Raw genomic sequence first — 23,247 nt, forward strand, 5'->3', positions numbered from 1 at the left:
GACTGAATTCTGTTGTATTAAGTATCTCCCAAATATTCCTGCTGGATTCAGAGGAATGGGATTCAACCCAGCTAATCAAAACCATGCTGTTCCTTTCCCAGTGCAGGTTGGCCTTGTCAAACCCAGCAGTTCTTTTAAATTCTCTCCCAAATGTTAAGAGCAGCCTATACCCAACTCCCAAAGTCAGTCTTGAGGCAAAGGGCAAAGCCAAGCCCCAAGGCTAGTGAGCTACAAACACGTGACTGGCACACAGCCTGGTTTGGAGGTCAGCAGGCCTCTGGAGTACTCAAAGGCCAAGGAGGCATTTGATTGCAAAACCAAGCTGAGGACAAATGCAAGTTGCTGTGTGGTAGCTAGACTCGGTCTCCCTGCCAGGTCTCTTATCCAACACTACGAGCTGCCAATTTAAGTAGGGTGCTTAGGGCCTGTGCCTCATAAAAGCCTGTCCCTCAGAGCACTGGGCCTTGGGTGAACAACAAATTTCCAAATAACACATATACACAAATAGCAACTAGCAAATATGGTTGCTTCTGTTCTACCTCCCCCTTCTCTCCACCACTGATGGGTTCTAAAGAACTCCTTTCAAACAGACCCTGGAGGGAAGAGAGTTGGAGAGAACTAAAAATCAAATGATGCTCTGATGCAGAAAATCCCCAAGGCCTGGAGTAGGCTTGGTACATCTCTTTGTAGGTTTACCAACAAGCATACATAGACCAGCCATGTAGCCCAATCCCAAACTTCCTGGACAACAGAAAAATGGCAAGCAAAGTCTTCGTTTTCACCAGCCCCATTCCACACACACACAAACCAAACACGTAATAACTGGCAATCTGAATGTGCGAGGTTCTGGCCTTAGAGTCACGGAACCTAGGACAAGGCCTGTCTGAACAGGATGGGACCATGGAACCAAATGGCCCCTTTTACTGGGAGGTAAAGGTAATGAAGGTACCCTCAGGGCTGATTTCTTGACAGAGAGAAAGGTTCATTTTTTTCTCTTACCATCTTCATCACTCTTTAAAACAAATCTCTTAATCCAAGAAGAACAAGTGTCAGAAGTGTCAAGATTTTTAAAAGTCAAGATTTTCATGGTAGAGTTATTCCTAAAAGCAAGAACAACTCAACTCTTTCCTTTTATCATTCCTAGACACCCGGCATGGGCTGGCATGGTTCTCTGACAGCCAGGATGCAAAGTATTTAGAGAAAAAACCAGGGCAACATTCATGCCAAGCAGTCGTGGTGACTTGGCTTTGAATGTCACACAGGTCGGACACCAGGATAAGCATCAAACCAAACTCTAAAACCATTTTTTTCCCTTTTAAAAACCTCCAGTGTGATTTGGTATTGGGAAATGGGTCAGGCTGACATCTACTGTTTCCCCCCGGAGATATATAGCCTCAGTACTGGCCGAACGACCTTTCCCACACTGTGTCTGAGGTCTGTTTTCAGGCCCCTGGCCGGCTTCTCTCCCTAGACAGACAAAGGCTGACTGAGAAGTTGCTTTGGTGATGTGCACAGATTCTCTACCAGGCCCTCTCCACTCCTGTGAAATGCCCAGCTCTTAGGCATGACCTTCAGATCAATGCTCTGGAGGCAAAGGGCTCCCAAGACCACTCTTCTTCTCTTTCCAGTCTTTCCTTTCAGGCCCACAAACATACTGTGTCTGGCAGAGCAAGGGCACTAGAAGCCATAGGCTTTCTTTTCCAGACTACTACAGTCACCTCATTTAAACTGCTGAGTCTCTTGATTTATTTGCAAATTTTAATCACCAGATGGATGCACGTGAAGGTAGCTGATTAATAGCGGTATTGATCTTAGCCACATAGACACACTTCAGGGGGGTGTGAAACGTGGCACACCAGAGCTGTCAGGCTGTTGCCCCCAAAATCCAAGCCCTTCAAAGAATGTTACCAATTATATGAAAGCATTACCTACCCAGAAGGCCCCAGCTTTTCTTTGGATTCCACAAACTCTTGTCCCATCTTCATCTTCTCCCACTCTTCCTTCCGTGTTTTGATTTTACGTGGATTTACATTCCCTCGATTTGGATTATCTTTCTTTTCTCTCTACAATGGAAAGAAACAGAAAAGCCTTTGTAAGATATTTTTCCAAAGTCCTTCATTAAAATTCCATCCACCTTCCTGGATGCACACCCAAGAAATGATTTGCTTAGACAACATACAGTAACTAGAGAATTTAGAGACTTACTGGTTTTGGAATGACCTAGAGGTCATCTAGTCCAAATCACCTCCCAAGGTCAAACACATTCACTCACTCCAAGACTTAGACACCTCCACAGATGGGAAACTCATTACCTCTTTGGGTAACTCATTCATGTTCTCAACCGCTCTAATTGTTAGGAAGTTAGTAAAAAGCTATTTGTTACTTGCTCTGACACTGAAGTCAGTCAGTATACCTGGGACAAATATAAGGAAATACAGCCTGTGCAGCTACACTAGCCCCTGGCACTCTCCTGGGCTTCCCAGTAGCCATGCTAATGGGATTATGAGGTTGCAACTGGTAGGTCATATGCTTATACACATCACTGGAGGTCTAAGGGGAGAGGAGCAGCTCCCAAAACCAGGCCTATACCCTCACCCCGCCCCATCCAACCAGTAGTGAAGGTGTTAAACTGTTCCTGTTTGTAAATCAAACACTGTAGAGCCCTCTGTGCTGGTCTCTGAGAAATGAGCTGCAAAACTGGTGGGGAAGGGACTAGCCTAGCTTGAGTGTCCAGCAGAGTCAGGTGCAAATTGCAAGAGAAATAAATGGTGAATAGAAAAGTCAATTTCTAAAACTCAGCCTGAATATACTCAATTGTTAATAGCGCTAGGGGGAACAAACACATTTTTGGTGTGATTTATACTTTCATCTTGGTTGTGCTTGGAGTGGACACATTTTTTAAAGAGTTTCACCTGGCATCCAAGCAAGCAGCCACTCGGAATGATTACTTCATATAAGACTGGCTTTCTTTTTATCCCCCCTCCACAATCGTGCCTACTGATGTGTAGAACAGAGGCCCCTTTCCCCTCACCCTATGCCTTCTCTTCTCTTTCATGATATCCTTGGTGTCCTGCAGCATCTTCTCCTTCCAAAGATCAAAGAAGTACGAAGGGTCTGTGTAGAATTTGAGTGCCTCTTTCCCATCGTCCCTGGGATGGAAATGAAGACAAGTGGCTGTCAGATGAGCTCCCAACCAAATCCAGTATTCCAAATACCTACCAGTTAGCAGTCTTTACACTGAGGAATCAAGAAGTCATTCAAATCAACTGCATACTTCCTCTTCCACATCAGCATTCCAATGCCCCTTGAATGGTATCTCTTTACTTACCTGGCTTTTTAAGAAACTTAGCCTTACTTTTAATTCTTGGTAGAGGAATTTGCATGGTCAGGGCAAGAATAGGCTAAAGCAGCAGGGATCCTGATTATTTCTAATGATCTGCATGGCTACAGACATTTCCTTGAGGATATCCTAGCACATCAGAGGGGATTTCTGTCACTGGTTCCCAATCCTCCACCACTTCCCCAGGACTCTCTATGAAGCATTAGTGGCTCCCCCATCCATCTGAAACCTGTACACATATATGCAAGTTCACATGTGTACATTATGTATCCATATATACACATGAAAGCATATATATGTGTAGTTGTTATTCCTCTGTAAAAACAGGTAACCATGGCAATCCACCTTCTTGCTCCCTTCTAGATTAGCTCAGCACCCCCTACCCCACACATCAACCACAAGGGGGCCCCAGTGAGAAAGATGGCCAGCTGTTTTATAAGGAGATTTAATTACCATCTTTTAGGGGCTGTGACAGAAGTACAGAGGGAGCTACTGAGTGTCCATGTAAGGGATACCTGCCAGACTTGATCCTGGTTGGAATCCTGCACCTTGGCATGACTGAGTCTCTCTCTCTTTCTAGAAAGTATGTGCTGGGGTGGACATTTATTTTAACACTAAACTAGAAAGAATTAGAAAGGCAATTTTACTCCCTGGCGTGTCACGACACACAGAAAGCATTTCCAAATCAAACACTAATGATTTCCATATTAAATCTTGTTCTGAGTTAGCTACACCACTGCTCATTTCTGTTAGGCCAAACCCAGATAATTGAGAGGAAAATGATAAAAAGGAAAATACCATTAACTGAAAAATAAACTTGTCTCAATATCATTTGTTTACCCTATTCTACCACACAAGCCCTAGGCCGTACATCACACTCCCTTCAGTATCGGGTACACACTCTCGTCTTGCCCTGAAACCCCCTGCCCAAATCCAACTCAATAAATGATGGAAGCTACAGAGTCAAATCTCTGTCCTGCTGTTAGCTAGCCCCTTTGAAAACCAAGGTACAAACGTAATTTTACACAGTAATAACATAGGATAGATGCTATGTACTTTTATCTGTGTGAAGAGCTACCATGCTCCTATTTCCAGGCTCCCGGGAGCAGGTAGGTGTCCTTGAGTTTCACACACACACATTCTACTTTGCAGTATCCCCATGTCTCGCAGAAGACATCTGCCTCCAGCTATCTGTAATTACTTTTTACCTGTTCCAAACATATTTATGGATACAAGCAAGATAAATATTCGCTTTCTGCCCCTGCTCAGTGGTATTTTGCAGGATGATCACATTACGGACCACCGGAGGGGGAGGGGCTTTAAGTTGTCTATAAGGCTACCTTCTTTCCTCAAGTTTAGCTGCAACAGTGTAGGTCCTAGCAGAGGGGAATGTCAAAAGGATGTTCTAAACAAAGTGAATGACACTCATCTGGAAGAATGCCAATTATTCCTTAAGCTTTGGAAGGACCCTCAGGGCCCAGAGCAGCCAGTTCACAAAGCTAGCCCCACTAACACACCCAAACATCTGGTAATCTAGTGGTTTCCGAGTAAGTGGGAGCCTTGCTAGAATGTTGCCCCTGGGATGCATGCTCCAGGACTGCCTTGTAACAAAGTCCTTTTGGTTCTATAATAACTAAATTCCTTGGATGGAATCCAAGATGGACCTGGCTTATACCAAATTAAACTCTGCAGCATGCAATGCTATAGCAAACTTTCAATACATATTATATTTACTATGAATTTCAGAAACCAAACAATAATAAGTGAGAAGTGTTTATATGGTAAACATTAGCTGCTGCTGCTGCTGCCACAAACAACACTGGGGTAGTAGTAAGCTTTTGAATACAATCCTCGGATGTAAACATCTTTAAATAAAAAGACAATCTAGTGCTGTTAGCCACAGGTTGACAAAGGGAGGAACTAGCCAGGTTACCTGTAAGGGGTAAGATTGTTGAGAGGTGGAGGAGTATCACAGGTGTTATAGGTTTCCAAGACAGGTACTGGGAGAGAGTTTCTGTCAAAAAGCTTCTGGTCTTGAATGGTAGAGCTTCTGAAGGCCTTCCGGGTGTTGATTCCTTGCAGTGACACTGAGAGAAGATGGAAGGCAGTAGAAAATGGACGACAGGCTATTTGAGCAAACACTGAGTCACACCAGTCTGAGAGGCCTCAGCTGCTGCGTTTCTTGGCTGCGGCTGTCTGCAGCCAGGTTTTTTTTCTCCCCCTCTGGGGAAGCCCCACAAGGCTGTCAGCAGCCCAGCCATTTCACGACTGAACAAAATGAGGCAACACAAAGGTTTACTATGTGGCCAGATCTAGCAGGCCTCTCCTTAGGAGGAATGAATCTTCCAAGTACTTTTATGGTAACAAAATACGATTGGGGGGAGGGGGGATTTGAGCAAGAATTGGGGGAATGGGAGAAAGGCAGCATGTGGGGGTGTGGTAGAGCTAAAAAGGTTTCTTTACACCATCCAGGCTTGTGTCATTTCAAAGCAGAACTCCATAGGTCTCTGTGATTTTTTCCCCCCTCATTTTTTTATAAATCAGGAGAAAAAAAATCTAAGAAACTGCTCAGCAAAGCCTGCAAATGCTGAGCTCAGCTTCCTTACCTTCTTCTTCCTTGGGATCCAGCTGAGTGACTTTAACTTGTAGGCGGTCGACCCTCTCAGCAAGGGAGCTTACCCGAGAGGCAAAGGTATTTGCCTGAGTAAAGAGCTCTCCAACAATGTCCTCTGCATATTTACCTGAAAGAGCAAAGAAACCAAGTCACTAGTGCATAAAAATGACATAAACGGTTAGAAAAACACTACTAAAGATCTTATTCCCCACTTCCCCAACCCACACACCCACCCCCTAAGATGGTTTGGGTTACATGCAGATGCTTGCTCTTGGAGATAGACACATGCCCTCCATAGCTTGAACAGTGGGCATTTTTTTCTCTAATAGTCTTCTCGGCAAACTCTGAATAGTCACGAACTCAATGCAGGCTGAATAATATCAAGAGGTGCAATACACAAAATTAATCCTGGAAGAGTAGACAATATGTCTACACATTTGCCTATAGCCCTTAGCCCCTTGCTGCTCTGTAAAAAGCAACTTGTCAAATGGTTCTGGAAAACAGATTGGGAGTTACGAGCACTTTGTAGGTGTCTACACCTGAAAAATAAGAAATTACATCCTTAGTGAAACCTCCAAAATACATTCAACAACTAGGATGAGTTGTGGTATCTTCGAGAGGCCTTGAACTTATCAACAACTCACAGCAGAGACCTATAACTTCTTCTATGGGGTGAAAAGGTTATCTTATGTTTCATAATCTACAACTTTGCTTTAGGTTATAATCCTTCAAATCTACATCTCAGGGAACAAGGGAAAGACTGATATTTTCAAGGCCTCCCTCAAAACCAACATACCAGTGGTCTCTTTCTACAATATCTTATTTTTTAGAAAAAGAAAAGAGTTTCATACTTTCAACCCTGGAATGCAAGGAGAATTTGCAGCCAAAGAAACCTAACAGCAATTTGACACTACCTCCATATTGTCATTCCAAGCCACAAAGCACATTCTTGCTAGGAATGAAGAGCGGCACACATGAATAAATATACCATCTGAGTTTCTTACTTGCAAGGTAAAGGTAGGCACAGTTTTTGTGCCCAACCACAAAAACTGAGAACTATTTTAAGTAGGCTCTGATTTTTAGCTTCTAAACTATATTTATGCTCAGTCCACACTTGAGGGGGAAAAATATTAGTCAAAAGGCCAAAACTGCACCTTCACGGTGAACCACAGTTCACCTTCCCAGCGTAACCTAGAGAGTAAGGATAAGACCAATCAACAGCATATTTTTGAATTGCTGGTAAATTTAGTCAATAATGAGTTTCTAATCAAGGAAGGAACAAGTCTTTGCATACTGAACGATTTTGTGATTTAAACAACCATGGGAACCTCCTGGGCTCAAAGAACACAAATCGGCTAACGAAGCTGCATTTCTGTTCTGCAAGGTAAGAATTGTATCTGAACTCTGTCCATACTGCAGCCAAGTTCCTATAAAAACCATACTGCATCAATGCTCCTCCAGGTAATGGAAAACTGGAAAGCTAAAGCAGATAAACATGCAACATTATGTGCTCAAAAATATCTGTTAACCAGGGCACCTGACTTTTGATCTTGGGATTGTGAGTTCAAGCCCACATTGGATGTAGCCAATTACTTAAAATAAAAAAAAAAAAAAATCTGTTAATGGACCAGGTATTCTGGAAGAAAAGAAAACCCCAAACCAACCCACCCTTAAGTCACCAAGACAGTACCCAGGATGTCCTGCTCCTCAGTGAAGGGAGTAGTAGTAATGTGAGTAATATGGCTAAATGTGGCACAATGATTTTCAAGATAAAAATCTTATCCCTAACACAAATAGGCAAACACTGAGAATAGTATTTGAGAGGTGTTACAGATTTTTTTTTAAGATTTTATTTATTAATGAGAGAGAGAGAGAGAGAGAGAGAGAGAGAGAGAGAGAGGCAGGCAGGCAGAGAGGAAGCAGGCTCCTCACAGGGAGCCTGATGTGGGACTCTATCCCAGGACTCCAGGATCTTGCCCTGAGCCAAAGGCAGACACTCAACCACTGAGCCACCCAGGTGTCCCGAGAATGCTATTTGAAGAGGAAGTGAAGTGGTATGAAGGTTTTCCTACTGTCATTTCATCACATCAGGCCCTGGGCCTACTTATAACTACATGATGATACATGGAAGAAGCAGAGGACTTCAATCAGAAAAATCTGGATTTCGGGGCAGCCTGGGTGGCTCAGTTTAGCACCACCTTCAGTCCAGGGCCTAGTCCTGGAGACGGGGATGAGTCCTGCTTCAGGCCCCCTGCATGGAGCCTGCTCCTCCCTCTGCCTGTGTCTCTGCCTCTCTCTCTCTGGGTCTCTCATGAATGAATGAATGAATGAATGAATGAATGAATGAATGAATAAATAAATAAATAAATAAATGAAATGAAATAAGAAAGAAAAGAAAAGAAAAGAAAAGAAAAGAAAAGAAAAGAAAAGAAAAGAAAAGAAAAGAAAAGAAAGAAAGAAAAAAGAAAGAAAAGAAAAGATCTGGATTTAATCTCAATTCTTTCTATTTATACCTGGATACTCTGCAGCAAGTCACAATGTCTGTTTCCTCATCGGTAAAATGGGGGTAACTATTATCAACCTCACAAAATTGTCATAGGATTAAATGAATTAAAAATGCTAGGTTGTTGGGCAGCCCCGGTGGTACAGCGGTTTAGCACCGCCTGCAGTCCAGGGAGTGATCCTGGAGACCCTGGATCGAGTCCCACGTCAGGCTCTCTGTATGATGCCTGCTTCTCCCTCTGCCTGTGTCTCTGCCTCTCTCTCTCTCTGTCTCTATGAATAAATAAATAAAATCTTAAAAAAAAAAATGCTAGGTTGTTACAATGAAATTCTTTCTTATAGTGAATGGTCAACCACATTAGATAACTTTCAAGACTGTATCTACATATCCTGTTTTACACTTACTTACAGGAATTTATTAAATTAAATTAATTAATTTATTTGAGAAAGAGTGTGAGAACAGGGAGAAGGAGAAAGAGAAGCAGACTCCCCACTGAGCAGGGAGCCTGACATGGGGCTTGATCCCAGGACTCTGGGAATGACCTGAGCTGAAGGCAGACACTTAACTGACTGAACCACCCATGAGCCCCCACTTACAGGAAATTTAAGATATAATTCCAGTCAGTAATATGATAGTCCCAATTCTCCAAGTACTAAGTATTACTCCAATCTGAAAACAGAAGTGGTTTTTTTTATTTATTTTTTTATTTTTTTGAAAACAGAAGTGTTATACTTATATAGGAGAAAACCAGAGTGCCGTGTTCTGAGTTAAATTTCATTCATTCAGATTACCAAGACAGACCCACGATCCCACCAGGACATTCGTAATAGTTATCAACCACATTTTGCAAGAGATTCCAAAAGCACTCTTCACTTTTCTTTTCCTTAACAGAACCGTTCAAATGAAATCTTATGCGGAAGTGAACAAGTAAAACTGATTTTTAGAAATGTGACACTGCTCTTGCTTGAAGTCTAAATGAAAGTCTTGGAACCCCCCAGTGGCATGGCCCCACTACACTCAGAAAACCCTATATCATAGCATGATTTCCTAATTACCCAAGTGAGGGTTCCATTCTACCGGGTGGTCAGGATACTGATTCAAAAGTGCAGGCTGGCTGGCTGTGCCTATATATCCTAAGATACGGCAACCAAATATGTGAAATGCCAATCTCTGCACTGAGGGAAAATAAAAATTCTGGATATGCTATCATGGAGTAATCCAAAGCTCTGGAATTTTTAGTTTTGTGTTTTATCCATTCCATAATCAGATTTTGCCTACTAGATCAAGCACTTCTGGCTAGAGTACATGAGGCCAAGGTCATGAATGTGAAGCACATATGAGACTGTTCCTGCCTTGCTATCTGCTGGATGAAATACTAGTCATCTTTCAAGGCCTGCCTGGTTCAAATCTAACCTCTTCTATGAAGCATTCCCTAAGTCTCCTTATGCTCCCACATCATGGACTGACTCCCCATAGAAAGAATTACTTCCTTCCCTGTATTCTCTATGCACTAACATCATGGAATGGTGGAGAGAATATAGGTATGAATCATTTGACAAACATTTACTGAGCTTCTACTGGATGCCAGATACTACACAAGATAAACACTGGGGTTCAAGACCAAACAACACGTGATTTCTGCCTTCAGAGAACTTTTTTTTTGAGAACTTTTAATTTAGTATAAATACAGATAATTTGCAATATAGTGTGGTAGGTAATAACACAGGCACATAATTGGAGCTCCAAGGAGCACTTAGTGCAACCTGGTGCAGGAAATCCTTGAGCTAGGCCTTGAGGATCAGCTACAAGGATGGTAAGGGTTTTCTAGGCAGAAGGAACAGCAAGGGCACTGCATTCAAGTATGAGAGGTTATGGTCTATCTCAGAAGTACTACAAGTGGATGATAATTCATTATTTCTTTCTTCCCCATTTTCTACCTTTTTCATTAAAAAAATGTTTTAAGAAGAGTGTAAAGTGGGAAAAGAAGGATTGCAAAAAATGAGACTGGAAAGGAAGGCAGGTTTGAAAAGTCTTGAATGCCAAGCCAAGAAATTTAAATAGTCTCACAGTGAGAACAGGGAAGATGTTTAACCTTTGTACGCCTATTTCAAAACAAATTTTATTTTTTATTTTTATTTTTTAAGATTTTATTTATTTATTCATGACAGACACACAGAGTGAGAGAGGCAGAGCCACAGGCAGAGACAGAAGAAGGCTCCATGCAGGGAGCCCGATGTGGGACTCGATCCCGGGACTCCAGGATCACGTCCTGGGCTGAAAGCAGGCGCTCAACCGCTGACCACCCAGGCGTCTCACATTTTATTTTATTTTAAAGATTTTATTTATTTATTTGAGAGAGACAGAGATAGCGAGAGAGAGTACAAGCAGGGAGAAGAGGGAGAACCAGACTCCCTAACGAACCCCACATGGGGCTCGATCCCAGCACCCAGAGATCATGACCTGAGCTGAAGGCTGATGCCTAACCAATTAACCAACTGATGCCTCCCCCAGGTGCCCCTCAAAACACCTTTTAAATATTTATTTATTTATTTATTTATTAAAGATTTTATTTATTTATTTATTTATTTATTCACAAAAAGACACAGAGAGAGGCAGAGACATAGGCAGAGGGAGAGGTAGGCTTCCTGCAGGGAGCCCAATGCCAGGACTCATTCTGGGACTGCAGGATTCCGGGATCAAACCCTGAGCCAAGAGCAGCTGCTCAACTGGTGAGCCACTCAGGTGTCCCTCAAAACACTTTAGATAGCAAAACACAGATTTAATTTTCAAAAAGTCAAACAATTCAGAATTATAAAAGTAAAAAGTGAGATTTGTTTTGAGCAGACCAGTATGGCAACGATACAGATTTAAAATTTTTAAGATTTTCAGATTTATAGATTTAAGAGGGTTGACCAGAGAAAGGGAGGCCAGAGGGAGGATAAGGCAATCATTTAGGTGAAGGGCAACGAAGGTCTGAACTAGGGCAGTGTTGGCAGAGACAGAGAGTAGAGGACAGAGCTGAGAAATTCTCTGGAAGTCTGACTTTACTTCTTATTGGCTGTTGTTTCTCTAGACAAGTTACCTTACTTTCCTAAGCCTTCATTTTTTCACCTGAAAAACGGGAATACCACCACCTCCCCTCATAGGATCATCAAAGGGATTAAAAGAGATCATCTATGTCAAGATCCTATTAAAACCTGGCATAAAGTAAACAATCAACAAATATGAGTTCCCCTCTCATTCTCTCCCCTTAAGAATTATTTATCTCTGTCTCCTCTGGTAGATTATAAGCTCCTGGAAGGTGGAGACCATTTTTTATTATTGCTGTATTTCTTCAGCATCTGGCACATAAAATATATTCAATACATGTTTTTGGACGAATAAAGGGTCAGTTAGCTCCACAATGTGAAGAAATCTTGTTTCCATAGGCACAAACTAACACTGGTTCTCAGACTGGCTTCCTCAAGACAGGAGTGGTCTGATCACTAGTGGGAGAGTGAGCAATGACATCCATCAACACTACCCTGGAAAAACACCTGAGAGAGAGCATAACTCCTGCTGAGTGAGAGTAAGAAGCATCATTAGCTAGATGTCCTTTGTCCTATGGAGAAGGAACCAGTGTGTGATTGACTTTCACCCATTTGGCCTTCTCAGGGTGACAGAAGCAGAAATGATGCTTTTAAGAAGCAGTGAGGCTCTCTACTGCCTTCATGTGCTTCCTTGTCAGCTGCACTGCTGTTGCACTGCTGTCAGTGTTCCTTTGTGTAAGACAGGCACTAGCAGGGTTTCATTTCTTCCCGACATCCTATCCAGGTTTCCCTAAGCCCTAGATCAACTGAGCTAGGTAAAGGCTTAGGAATTTCAGACCCCATATATCATATGGTCACAGAGTTCGGTCCCCTCAGACCCCTGTTTTTAAAGGTAGGGCCTATTACTACCTGGGGGAAGGCAGGCTTTCCTGAATATCCCACTGACTTCACTAAGGGCAGTGACGTGATAGGAGCAGTTAAGTGTTTCAAAATAATTCACACCAAGATGCCTTTGCTAAGGAATATCACTAAAATGGCAATTTGACGGACATTCTTATGGGAGCTGGAGTGGTACTAGACAAATGCAAAGCTTATCCAAGTATTTGCCCTTCCCATACCTCAGCTTCAAACAAAGTCAGCTTGATTCAGAGTGAAATCCAAACCCATCCATGTACCCCACCCAAGGCAGTCTCATTCATTCTTGCCAACTAAAACACACACACACACACACACACACACACACACACACACACACACACGTAGAGCAGGCTTTCCCTCAGCTCCAAAACAGACCAGGCTAACCCCTATCTTCCTCCTAGAGAAGAATGGCTCCAGCTATACTTTGTGTCATTGTGTGTAAACGTAGCTTGCAAAACTCCCAATACCCTAGAGACTGCAAAAGTAATTTGTACCCTGAACTTGGACCTGGGGGGGGCCTGCAGCACAATTAAATGTGTACCAGGGTAGACAAGTCACCTAGAATCTCTCTGAATGCATGTTTGCTTTACTTCTCTTTGGGAAGAAAAGTTGGGGGGAGGGGGTGTCGGGTAGATAAAGACTATTGGCACATTTGAGGCTTCAACAAAGTCAGCTACATCGAACAGCTCATGCAATTACAGGCACATTCCCCAACCCAAGATACTGCTCTGTGAACCTCCCACTTTACACACAGAGAATTCTGCTCTGTCATTCCATCTGCAGTTTCTGCTGCAGCCCTTCCTGCTACCCTTCCCACAGATTTCTTTTGAAGCAGGTGGAGGGGGAGGTGGAGGGAACCTAGAGGGTGGTGGTAGATGAAGAAAGGGTTGAGGGGAAGAATCTGTACCAAAAAGGAATCTCTCTCTCTCTCTCTCTCTGGGGGGGGGGGGGGGAATACATTTTCGCATTACCTAGGGAAGGCAGATGGGGGAGAAATAGGAACACGGGAGGAGAAGGAAACTAAATAAAGAGCACCAACGACCCCTGAGGGCAAAGCACAGGCTCTCTGCGGCACTCACTCAGGCTGCCCAGCTGTCGGATGACATTTGCCAGGGTGATGTTGGTCACGCATTCCAGCTCGCTTCTAACGCTAGGCAACGTCTGACGGCACAGGTGCCTTGGCTCGATGTTCCTCGTTACTAACGGCATGGTGGACCTGCTTCAGGCAATGTTCTGAATGATGAAAAACAACCTAAAAAAGAAATAACAGGAAAGTATTACTCAACCACAAATTCCAGGCACACTAGGGCTGTGCGTCTTTTTTTCCTTTTGTCTTGCTCTGATCTAAAACAGCTTTTAAAAAATTTCTCCCCCATCATTTTTTCTTTTTTAAGCCCCTCCCTCCCCACAATCTTTAAGGTTTGCCATTAGAAAGCTTGCTGGTAAGTTTAGAAATTCTGAACTGGTGACTGCTGGCTGAGTTACACAGGCAGCATAAAAACCTAAAACCCTTAAAATAACAACCGTGCTCCAACCAACAAGAGTCTCCAGAGGCAAGGAAGCATGGTCAGCAAACAGTCCATTCAGCAGGCTCGGGATGGTACAGATGGATCCTATCCTTGGTATGTCCATAATCAGGAAAGATCAGATTCTAAATGATCAATTATAAGGATCAAAAAAGAGCTACTGTCACCTGATAATCTCCACAATGAAATTAAGTTGCCAACAGTGATTCCACTGATCTACATCAGGACATAACTTCTCCAGTTCCTCCCTGATGGATTAGTTCCTCCCTAATATACAACAAAACACTAGCTGCCGGTGTCTATTAACACTACTAAAGTTTCGTCTGTAAATTGACAGAATTAAAGAATATGAAGGAAAATTTTACATGTTCAATATGTCAAACACGATGCTAAGCAAACCGTGCTGTAAGACTTCCTAGTCCTTTCTCTTCTACCCAACAGCTCCCTTTCTCTCTTGCATCCAGTTCAACACACCTGGGCCAAAAGGCTCTTGAGACAGCAGGAAGTGTCTGGAGCAGATCCGGAAACCTTCCAGTTACCGTTTCTTATCCTGTCAGCTGAGCCCCTTTCCCTAGGAAATCCCCCACCACTTCAGGTTCACGCTGAGCTATTGTTTCAGAATTAGATTACCAAATTCCTAGCTTTACAAGGATAGGAGGAGGTTTTTAGTCTCCACAAAATGGGTATGACTACAGCCAAAGGCACACTGAGCCGGTCCTATCTCTTGAAAACCAAAGAAATTTAAAACAGCCTAATGGTTTTCACGCTAGGGAAAATGCATATTCTCTTCAAATGAAAAAGGTAAAGCATAAAGGTAACATACCCACATCCCCAATATTGCAAACTCCTCTTTTATATACACATATATAAAGAAGCAAGCAGAGGTTTACTTACATCAAATCTTAAAACACCAGCTCATCACCAAAAAAAGTTGACTGGGAATACAAAATGTTTAAACCAAACTAAGTATTATAGATCTTAAATGTAAACCAACATATTGTCTGACCAAAAGAAAAAAAAAAAAAAGCCCTTCAGGCTCAAAGGGGGAGTAGAACCCTTTGGAACAGACTGCTCCTTGTTATGGACATTCTGATCTACTAAGAGTAAAAATAAAACAGGAAGCCAGCAGCTTGGGGAACAAGATTTCCTGTCACCAACAGCAACAGCCCAAGAACCAAGAGAATCAGCTGTTTGCTCATAACTTTGAACCTCCCTTTAATAGTCACTGTGTGGCAGCTGTGCCTATCTTTGGGGGTGCAGAGGTGTTTCCTGAATATTTGTCTACTATCTAAGGAAATAATTTTCATGCCGTTCCTCTGCTAAGTTCCCCTTTGACTCAACAGGTTTTCTAATCCAAATTCTGGACTTTCCCTTTCAGCCTAACTCCTCTTTTTTTACATGATGTAGAGGGTTATCAGATACTAAGATGCAATCGTTAATTCGTTAATAACTCACTGGTGAAGAATTTCTAACAAGAAAGGAGGCAGGAGGTTACAAATTAAAGAACCTCACAGGGCTCTGTACACCATCCTCTGGATGCTCTTAGACTCTCAAATGTCAACCGTTCTAGAAGAACCAGAAATTCAATGGTGCAGCCAGAGATGATTGAAAACAGCCACTGTAGCTCCCTCTATTAACAATCATTTCAGTATTTGTTCCAGCTCCTCAGAGAAGCTAAAGAAGCCAGATGCCCTTGAAATTCTGTGTTGAATGTGGCTACTGAAAAGACATTGCAGACATTCTCTTTGGACACCTAATGGAAATAGAATTCCAGATGGCTAGGTATATGGAGAACTGGGGGCCAGGGAGAGGGCACTTCTAACACCTTTGTATTTTAGCGTTTGCACTTTCCCAAGGGCCTTGAGTAAGCAGGTACAAATGGAGTCAACTCTATGTCCCATGGGGAGAATCAAGTTTTCGATAGCAAGATGGTTTCCTCTTACCAAAAAAGCTAGTTGCCACAACCAGCTAGAGTATTCAAGAAATGACAGTATGTCAGTATCAAGACAAAACAATTAGAAAAGTAAATCTGCCACTAAAAAAAGCCATTTAGTATGTTTCAGAACCACCAAAGATTGATAAGACTGCCTGTTTTATGGAATTACCTGATTCACTATTCATTTTCCTTCTGGATAATCAGTTAAGTTATATTCAGCAAAAGAAATATGCATGATCTGAAACACAACAGTAACTTGACCAGAAAAAAAAAAAAAAAAAGCCTACATTCCAGTGAAGATAAACTTAGAAATAAACTCAGCTTCAAGTTGTGGAGTTGAAACATACTTGGGTTGGTTCTCTGACTCTGACACCTTACTAGCTGTGTGATCTTGGGCAATTTTCCTAGAAACATTAAATAATGTAACATACATAAAATGTCTACTAGGGGCTAAGAGAAAAAAGGTAGTTATTTATAGTTCCATGGACCCGAGGAAAAATCTTCCAATAAAAACCAGTTTCTATTCATTGATAAATATTTTTAAGACTCTTTTAACTATGGACATATCATGTGGTAGAATGCACTAGTCCACAACCCTAGACTGATAAGCCATTTAGTGGGGCTTTTTATTTTTTTCTGGAGGTTGCTCCTAGCCAGGCTTCTGGACCTCCTAATGAACATACGTTCTCTCCACTCTTTCACAGTGAGTTCCTCATCTGATCCACAGAACAAAGAAAATGATTAGAGTGACTATTTTCTCAATTCTCCTCAAGACTGTACATAACTAGCACCATTCCAGATGCATTGGAGAAAAAGTTAATACATTACATACAATGGATGCCTAATGGCATCAGGGTTTAATTCTCTCATGGAAATCCAGTTGAGAAAGGCTCCTCTATCATCAGTAGTCATTTAGTGGAAAATATGTGGAGTACTGAGTGTTTAGACACCACTGAATTAAGGAAGTGACATGGTCAAATTTGCATTTTAGGCAAATCATTCTAGCAGAAGCAAAGAAGTTATATTTGGGCAGGAGAAGGCTGGAGGTAAACAGTTGGGACTCCTCCCAGGCTAAGAAAAAGACAATAGAAATGGAGAGGCCCACTACAGCTAGCAAATATGAATGGAGAAGCCAGACAGGTTCTAAGGGTGAGTCTTGACCCTTCAGTCCTATTTGCTACTCCTTCCTGATACTTCAGAGTACAGTTATACAAAGTGATCAAACAGATGTTTCTTTATTAAAGAGGTAAATACCAGTAATAAAGAGGTAAATGCTAGTGCCAGTGACAGAAAAGAAGAGAAAGTGAAGAAATCTAAGAAAACAGTGGTTCTTAGCTGTAAAAAGCAGCTTTGGATCCATAAAGAGTGAATGACCTATCTTCACAGAATCAATCAAGTTCTTTTTCAGTTATGTTTTACTCTGAGGAGGGAAACTAGATGCTATAGTGATATTTGCTGATTTGGGGATTTGAGGTCTTACACCTTGGGAGATGTTACACAGGAAAGGAATTAGGACTACTGAGAAGATAAAAGTTACAGGGAAATAGATTTCAATGTAGTTAGCTCCTTTTAATTAGAGCTGTCCTATATTAGAACGGGTCCTCTTCAGAGGCTCCCAGTACAATCCTCTGGATGACCAGCTATCACGAATGCTGGGGGAGACATTATCAGACTGTAAGATGCTGATGTTGAGAAGTCAGACTGGATGACTTCTATAATGCCTTCTAAATAGAAGACGATATAATTCTCACTCAGGGCTTCAGTTTCCTCATCTGCAAAATAAAGGGACTAAGCCAGATGATTTTAAGAAGTTCCAAAATTCCTAGATTTGCTTCTACCTCAGTTGCCATAATCTCCTCACTGGCCAACATCCAATATCTAACATCCATTGCATTCTGAACACAAGGCCAGAGGCAGGTCTAAGAAATACAGAGAGGGATGGATTATGGCTATGGATCAAAACGTTCTCCAGATCTAGGTCCATCTAGTTACTAGGACCTGTAGGACACAGAATGGTATGAAGGATGTTCCAGACAGTCCTGAGGTAAAGTTATTTACACCCCAGGAGGCTCCCAGACTGATCTGGGAGCTGGCTACCCAAGTAAATCCAAAGGAAAAATTGGCTTTGGAACAGTTCCAGACATGCAGCCAGACTCAGCAACAACCCCATCTTTACTCCTGGCTATTTTCAGCCTAAGGGACTTGAGAATGAGTCTGAGAACAAGTAAGTAAAAGGCTTTAAGGCATCCCTCCCTAGCCATGGCCTGGCAATACACAGACCAGTCTAGACTCTCAGCACCATGGTTAAGATTCATGCTATGAACTGGAAATTGGATGAGGTGTTCTCTCAGGTCCCTTCAAACAGTAAGATTCTACAAGTTCTGTAAATTAGAAGTTATCACGAAATATTTATATATCATACGTGGTCAGTGTAAAGTCAAAAGGAGACTTTGAGATCTGCCCTACATTCTCACAACTCTGATGCCAACATCCTGAGGCAAAAGTGGGGTGAGGTGAGAAAGACCGGGAGGGTAGAAGATAATAAAGGAAGGCTACATGTGAGGGAGAACACATTCATCTATATCCCACTCTGAATTCTTGTCATTACCAGGAAAGAAGAGATGACTGCTCATTCTGGCAATAATATTTATTACTGGCTGTTTATTATAAATAAAGATACAATACTTCATTTAGAGTCAAGGGCACTGATAACACCTGCAGATTTCTATGGTTGCATCCAAAAGCAAGTATATCTGAGCTATAGCAATAACCATAACAACAGAAATGCTTCTCAAGGCAGTTCCTCTTTGAAACACACCCCTAAAATGCTGATCAGCAGTAGCAGGGGATGAGAACATGTGGGGATGTTATATGTGTGGCAATTAGGACTTCTGCTTTCACTTCAGCATTTCCCACTGTTCTATAGTTAACAGCACTTTGGATGGGGACATATGAGAAGAGCTTTACTTTGTAGACCAATTTCCTCTTTCAAGAGACAAATTTCTTCATGTTAAATATGCATTCTACAGGGGTTCAAAAATTTCAATTGAAAAGTCAAATAACTTTTATTTCAAAATGACAGACAACATACAGGGTTACTGTAATCTAAATCTGTCTACTAAAATGTTTTAAAAGGTATGAATTTAAAAAAAAAATAAAAGGTATGAATTTACTGTTGCATACAGCAGCCCTCACTACCATGCAACAACCACAAAGAAGAATGCCTCATTATAGACTTAAGCACCTACCCACTTCCTGTTGAAATGCAGGGTGAGGCTGAACCTACAAATATAACTAGAGTCCCTCCAAACACAAGGAATTACTGACAAATCAGTTTAGGTCACTAGAGTTATGTCCAAAGGAGATAGTAAGACAGAAATGGAACTCCTAGAGTGGACAGAGAAAGTATCTGACTGGGAGAACCAAAAAAAGCTTATATGTGGGGACACCTGGGTGGCTCAGCAGTTGAGCAGTCTGCCTTCGGCTCAGGGTGAGATTCTGGAGTCCTGGGATCAAGTCCCACATCAGGCTCCCTGCGTGGAGCCTGCTTCTCCCTCTGTCTGTGTCTCTGCCTCTCTCTCTCTCTCTCTCTCTGTCCCTCATGAATAAATAAACTCTTTAAATAGATTCATTCATTCATTCATTCATTCATTCCAGTATCTTACTCCTCTATCAAGAACCATTCACATCTGGTAATTCCATAACTTTCTATTACCTTTTGGGGGCAATACCTTTTATTTTTACTTTTATTACTCTTTAGACCCTAATCATAGCTTTGCTCTTAAATTTAAAACTGGGGGATCACTTTTGCCTCTAAAATTGCTTTTTTCTTGGGATGCCTGGATGGCTCAGTGGTTGAGTGCCTGGCTTTGGTTCAGGGTGTGATCCTTGGTCCAGGATTGAGTCCTGCATCAGGCTCCCTGCAGGGAGCCTGTTTCTCTCTCGGTCTGTGTCTCTGCCTACCTGTGTGTGTCTCTGGTGAATAAATAAATCTGAATGAATGAATGAATGAATGAATGAATGATTTTCCCCCCCTAGTATCAACTATTCCATAGAAGACTGCCTGTCTCTTAAGTGGCCAAAATGAGGTGTTTTCAGTTGGTTGTCTAAAAGAAAATATATTTAAACAGTAGAGCTAGAAACCTGGATTCTAGTTCTTAATCTAATGATGACTGGCAAATGTGGAAAAATTTCAATTCATCCTTCTAGTTCAGCTTTGGGCTATACTAAAAAAATGCTCAAAAGATTTATACTAAACTGAGATTTTGTTTGCAAAGTATTCTGATCTCCAAAGAAAAGATTTATTCACATAAAATCTTTCTTGTATCTCTATCCAGGCCCAAGTTTCCTGTTATTTATCGAGTTATAATACATAAGGTCTACATTGTTATCACTGATGACTTTCAGTTACAAAGTTCATTCCACATTACAAATCTAATGCCAATTTCTAGCAATACCCAATTCATCAAAATGCAATCGTTTGAAATTATCTATCTAAATGGGCTTACTTTTACTGATTGAATACATATAAATTTTGAATGATTTTACTCAGAAATGGAGAAATCTTACCCCTGGTATTTGTGGGTACTCAAATACCAGATTTCTTTCAGCTATAGTTCTTAATTCAGCATTAAATTCACACAGGAGTTTAACTAGCATTTAAATTAAAAAATTGAAAAGAAAAAAAATTCCCATAGGAGTTTAACATGAAAAACAACTAAGCTGTTCTGAAAAACAAATACCAACACAAAGCACAAAACAAAGTATCAAATCTCAACAAATCAATTCATTTAGAGTTAAGATTACTAGAACTATGCCAATAATTCACACAAGCCCCAATAAAGTATCTTTCATTTATAAGACCTTCATTTTTTATTTATTACCAATGACAGAAAGAGTGATCTCCAGTTAGTGGTGCCTATAAATCTGAGGTAAGAGGATAGATACAAATTACATCCCTCTTGGGGCACTTGGGTGGCTCAGTCAGTTAAGTGACCAACTCTTGATTTCAGCTCAGGTCATGATCTCAGGGTCATGAGATGGAGTTCCACACAGGGCTCAGCGCAGCATCCACTTGAGATTTTCTCTCCCTCCCTCTCTGCCTCTCCCCCTGCTGTGCACGTGATCTAAAACAAATAAATAAGACCTTAAAAAATATTCCTAAAAAAAAAAAAAAAAAAAATATATATATATATATATATATATATATATATATATTCCTGCGCTTGTGCTATATATGGCAACACACTGTTGGTTTTTGTGTTAGAATATCTAATCCCATTAATCCCATTTTATTATTTTACTCAAAGGTAGAGAGGAAGTGTAACCTAAGTGTAACCTTTCTTTCCTGGTTCCTACAAGTAGCAGTGAGTATTATACTAGGTTAAGATCCCTACAGACAAGTCACTGGAACAACCATTGGTGGATTAGATACAGAGGCACATCAGAAAAGGAGGGAAGGAGATATTCAGAGCAGAATCACATATCAGGCACTAAGTCTCATCCTGCCAACTGTCTAACCATTCATTTGATTCTTTTTTTTTTTTTAAGATTTTATTTATTTATTCATGAGAGACACAGGAAGAAAGAGAGAGAGAGGCAGAGACATAGAGAGAGGGAGAAGCAGGCTCCATGCAGGGACCCCAATGCGGGACTCGATCTTGGTACTCTAGGATCAGGCCCTGAGCTGAAGGCAGATGCACTTAACTGCTGAGTCACCTGGGCATCCCTATTTTTATTTTTTTATTTTATTTTATTTTTAAGTAACCTCTACACCCAATATGGGGCTCAAAATCACAACCCCAAGATCAAGAGTTGCAAGCTCTTCTTCTGAGTCAGCCAGGCACCTCTAACTTTTCATTTTAATCTCTATGATGCCTCACTTCATATTTCAAGCTTCTCTCTGGGGTAACTACTCCCTCTCTGGGATAGAAAGGCCAAAAAAGAAACTGACTTTACACAACTGCGAAAGGCCAGGGGAAAAAAGGTTGCAGAGCAACAACAAAAAAGGAGATTCAGCAAAATGTTTTGCTGACAGCTCAGGGCAACATACAAACACACCGTGTGGTCATGGAGCAGGCAGGAGCAGCAGTCCTGGATGTGACTGTTAATATACCAATGTAAGTAAGGAGAGAGACCTAGCAATCACAACTGCATCTGAACACCAGGGAGTGAAATTATGGAGCAAACTGCCATGCAATTCTGTATCAACTGTTCTATTCTGCCAGCTGTAACAAGAATTCATTCCTGAAAAAGTGTCACACACTCATCTGTCACTAACGGCCAAGCTGCCAGCAACTGACTAAGAGTCAGCAGCAAGGGGCAGCTGTACATCTACTTCCTCTCACAAGGTCTATTCACCAATCAAAATATGGGATTTATAAGGAAAAGTCCTTGATCAGAGGGGAAGTAAGTACCTATTCTTTTCTTTCTACCCTCAGTTTACTAGGCAGTTACCAAAACGCTCAAAATCTAATCAGCAGTGCTGTAGAAGAGTAAGAACATGGACAGTAAGAGACAGAGATATGGGTTTCAACTCACTACTGCCAAATTTGAGCTTTGGGACCTTGGCAAGCAGTGAAATCTGTTTTCTAATCTGTTAAAATAGTGTAATGATTCCTAGTCTGTAAGGCTGTTGTGAAGAAAAATGAAATAATATATGTATAAAATGCTTAACACAGAGCATGGCACAAAATAATTATAATAGTTGTAGCGATGGGTGCCTGGCTGACTCAGTCAGTAGAGCATGTGCTCTTGATCTTGGGCATAGAGCTTACTCTAAAATACCCCATACTGGACATACAGTTTACTTTAAAAACAAACAACAACAAAAAACAGCTGTAGTGATTGTAGTAGTAACAGTAGTAGTAGTGGTGGTGGTGGTGGTGGTGGTGGTGGTGGTGGTGGTGGTGGAAGTACTAGTTCTATACATATCTAGCATTTAAGTATGTGCAAGGCACTGTTCTAAATATTTTATATGTGGTTCTCTCAACCATTAAAACTATTAATAAGTTTCAGGTCGTATTAAAAGTTAATTATAGTACCCTTATTAATCAATGAGTATTTATCAAGTAGACACTAAGAGACACAAAGAAGTAAAAATCCGTCCCTTGACTAAGAGTTTATATAATTTAATTGAAGAGACAGATAAAACCACAGTTAAGTAACAATACAGCAAATAAATAGAAGTTTGGTTATCAAATGAACAATAAAGTCAATGATGACAATAGAAAGGATGAAAACATCACTGTGAACTGAAGGGATTGAACAGACTTCCTGGAATAAAGATTTGGGTAGGATCTGGATATAACAAAGAGGGGTACACTTATCATGATGAATGCTGAGTAATGTATAGAATTGTTAAACTGTATATTGTACACCT

At 41.3% G+C, this 23,247-nt stretch overlaps 1 protein-coding gene across 2 annotated transcripts in view; it reads right to left on the reverse strand.

Moving 5' to 3' along the window:
• WASF2 (WASP family member 2) overlaps positions 1-23,247 on the reverse strand; it is a 74,301-nt gene that overhangs the window by 8,939 nt on the left and 42,115 nt on the right. For both annotated transcript variants that reach the window (XM_055331918.1, XM_055331919.1), the window contains exons 2-6: positions 13,484-13,656; positions 5,947-6,081; positions 5,274-5,427; positions 3,032-3,149; positions 1,933-2,063 (exon numbers count right to left, since the gene is read on the reverse strand). In XM_055331918.1, coding sequence (XP_055187893.1) covers positions 1,933-2,063; positions 3,032-3,149; positions 5,274-5,427; positions 5,947-6,081; positions 13,484-13,613 — 668 coding nt within the window. In that variant the 5' untranslated portion in view covers positions 13,614-13,656. The remainder of the gene's footprint in view (positions 1-1,932; positions 2,064-3,031; positions 3,150-5,273; positions 5,428-5,946; positions 6,082-13,483; positions 13,657-23,247) is intronic.

Source organism: Nyctereutes procyonoides, unplaced genomic scaffold, assembly GCF_905146905.1.
Source record: "Nyctereutes procyonoides isolate TBG_1078 unplaced genomic scaffold, NYPRO_anot_genome, whole genome shotgun sequence".
Lineage (NCBI taxonomy): Eukaryota > Metazoa > Chordata > Mammalia > Carnivora > Canidae > Nyctereutes > Nyctereutes procyonoides.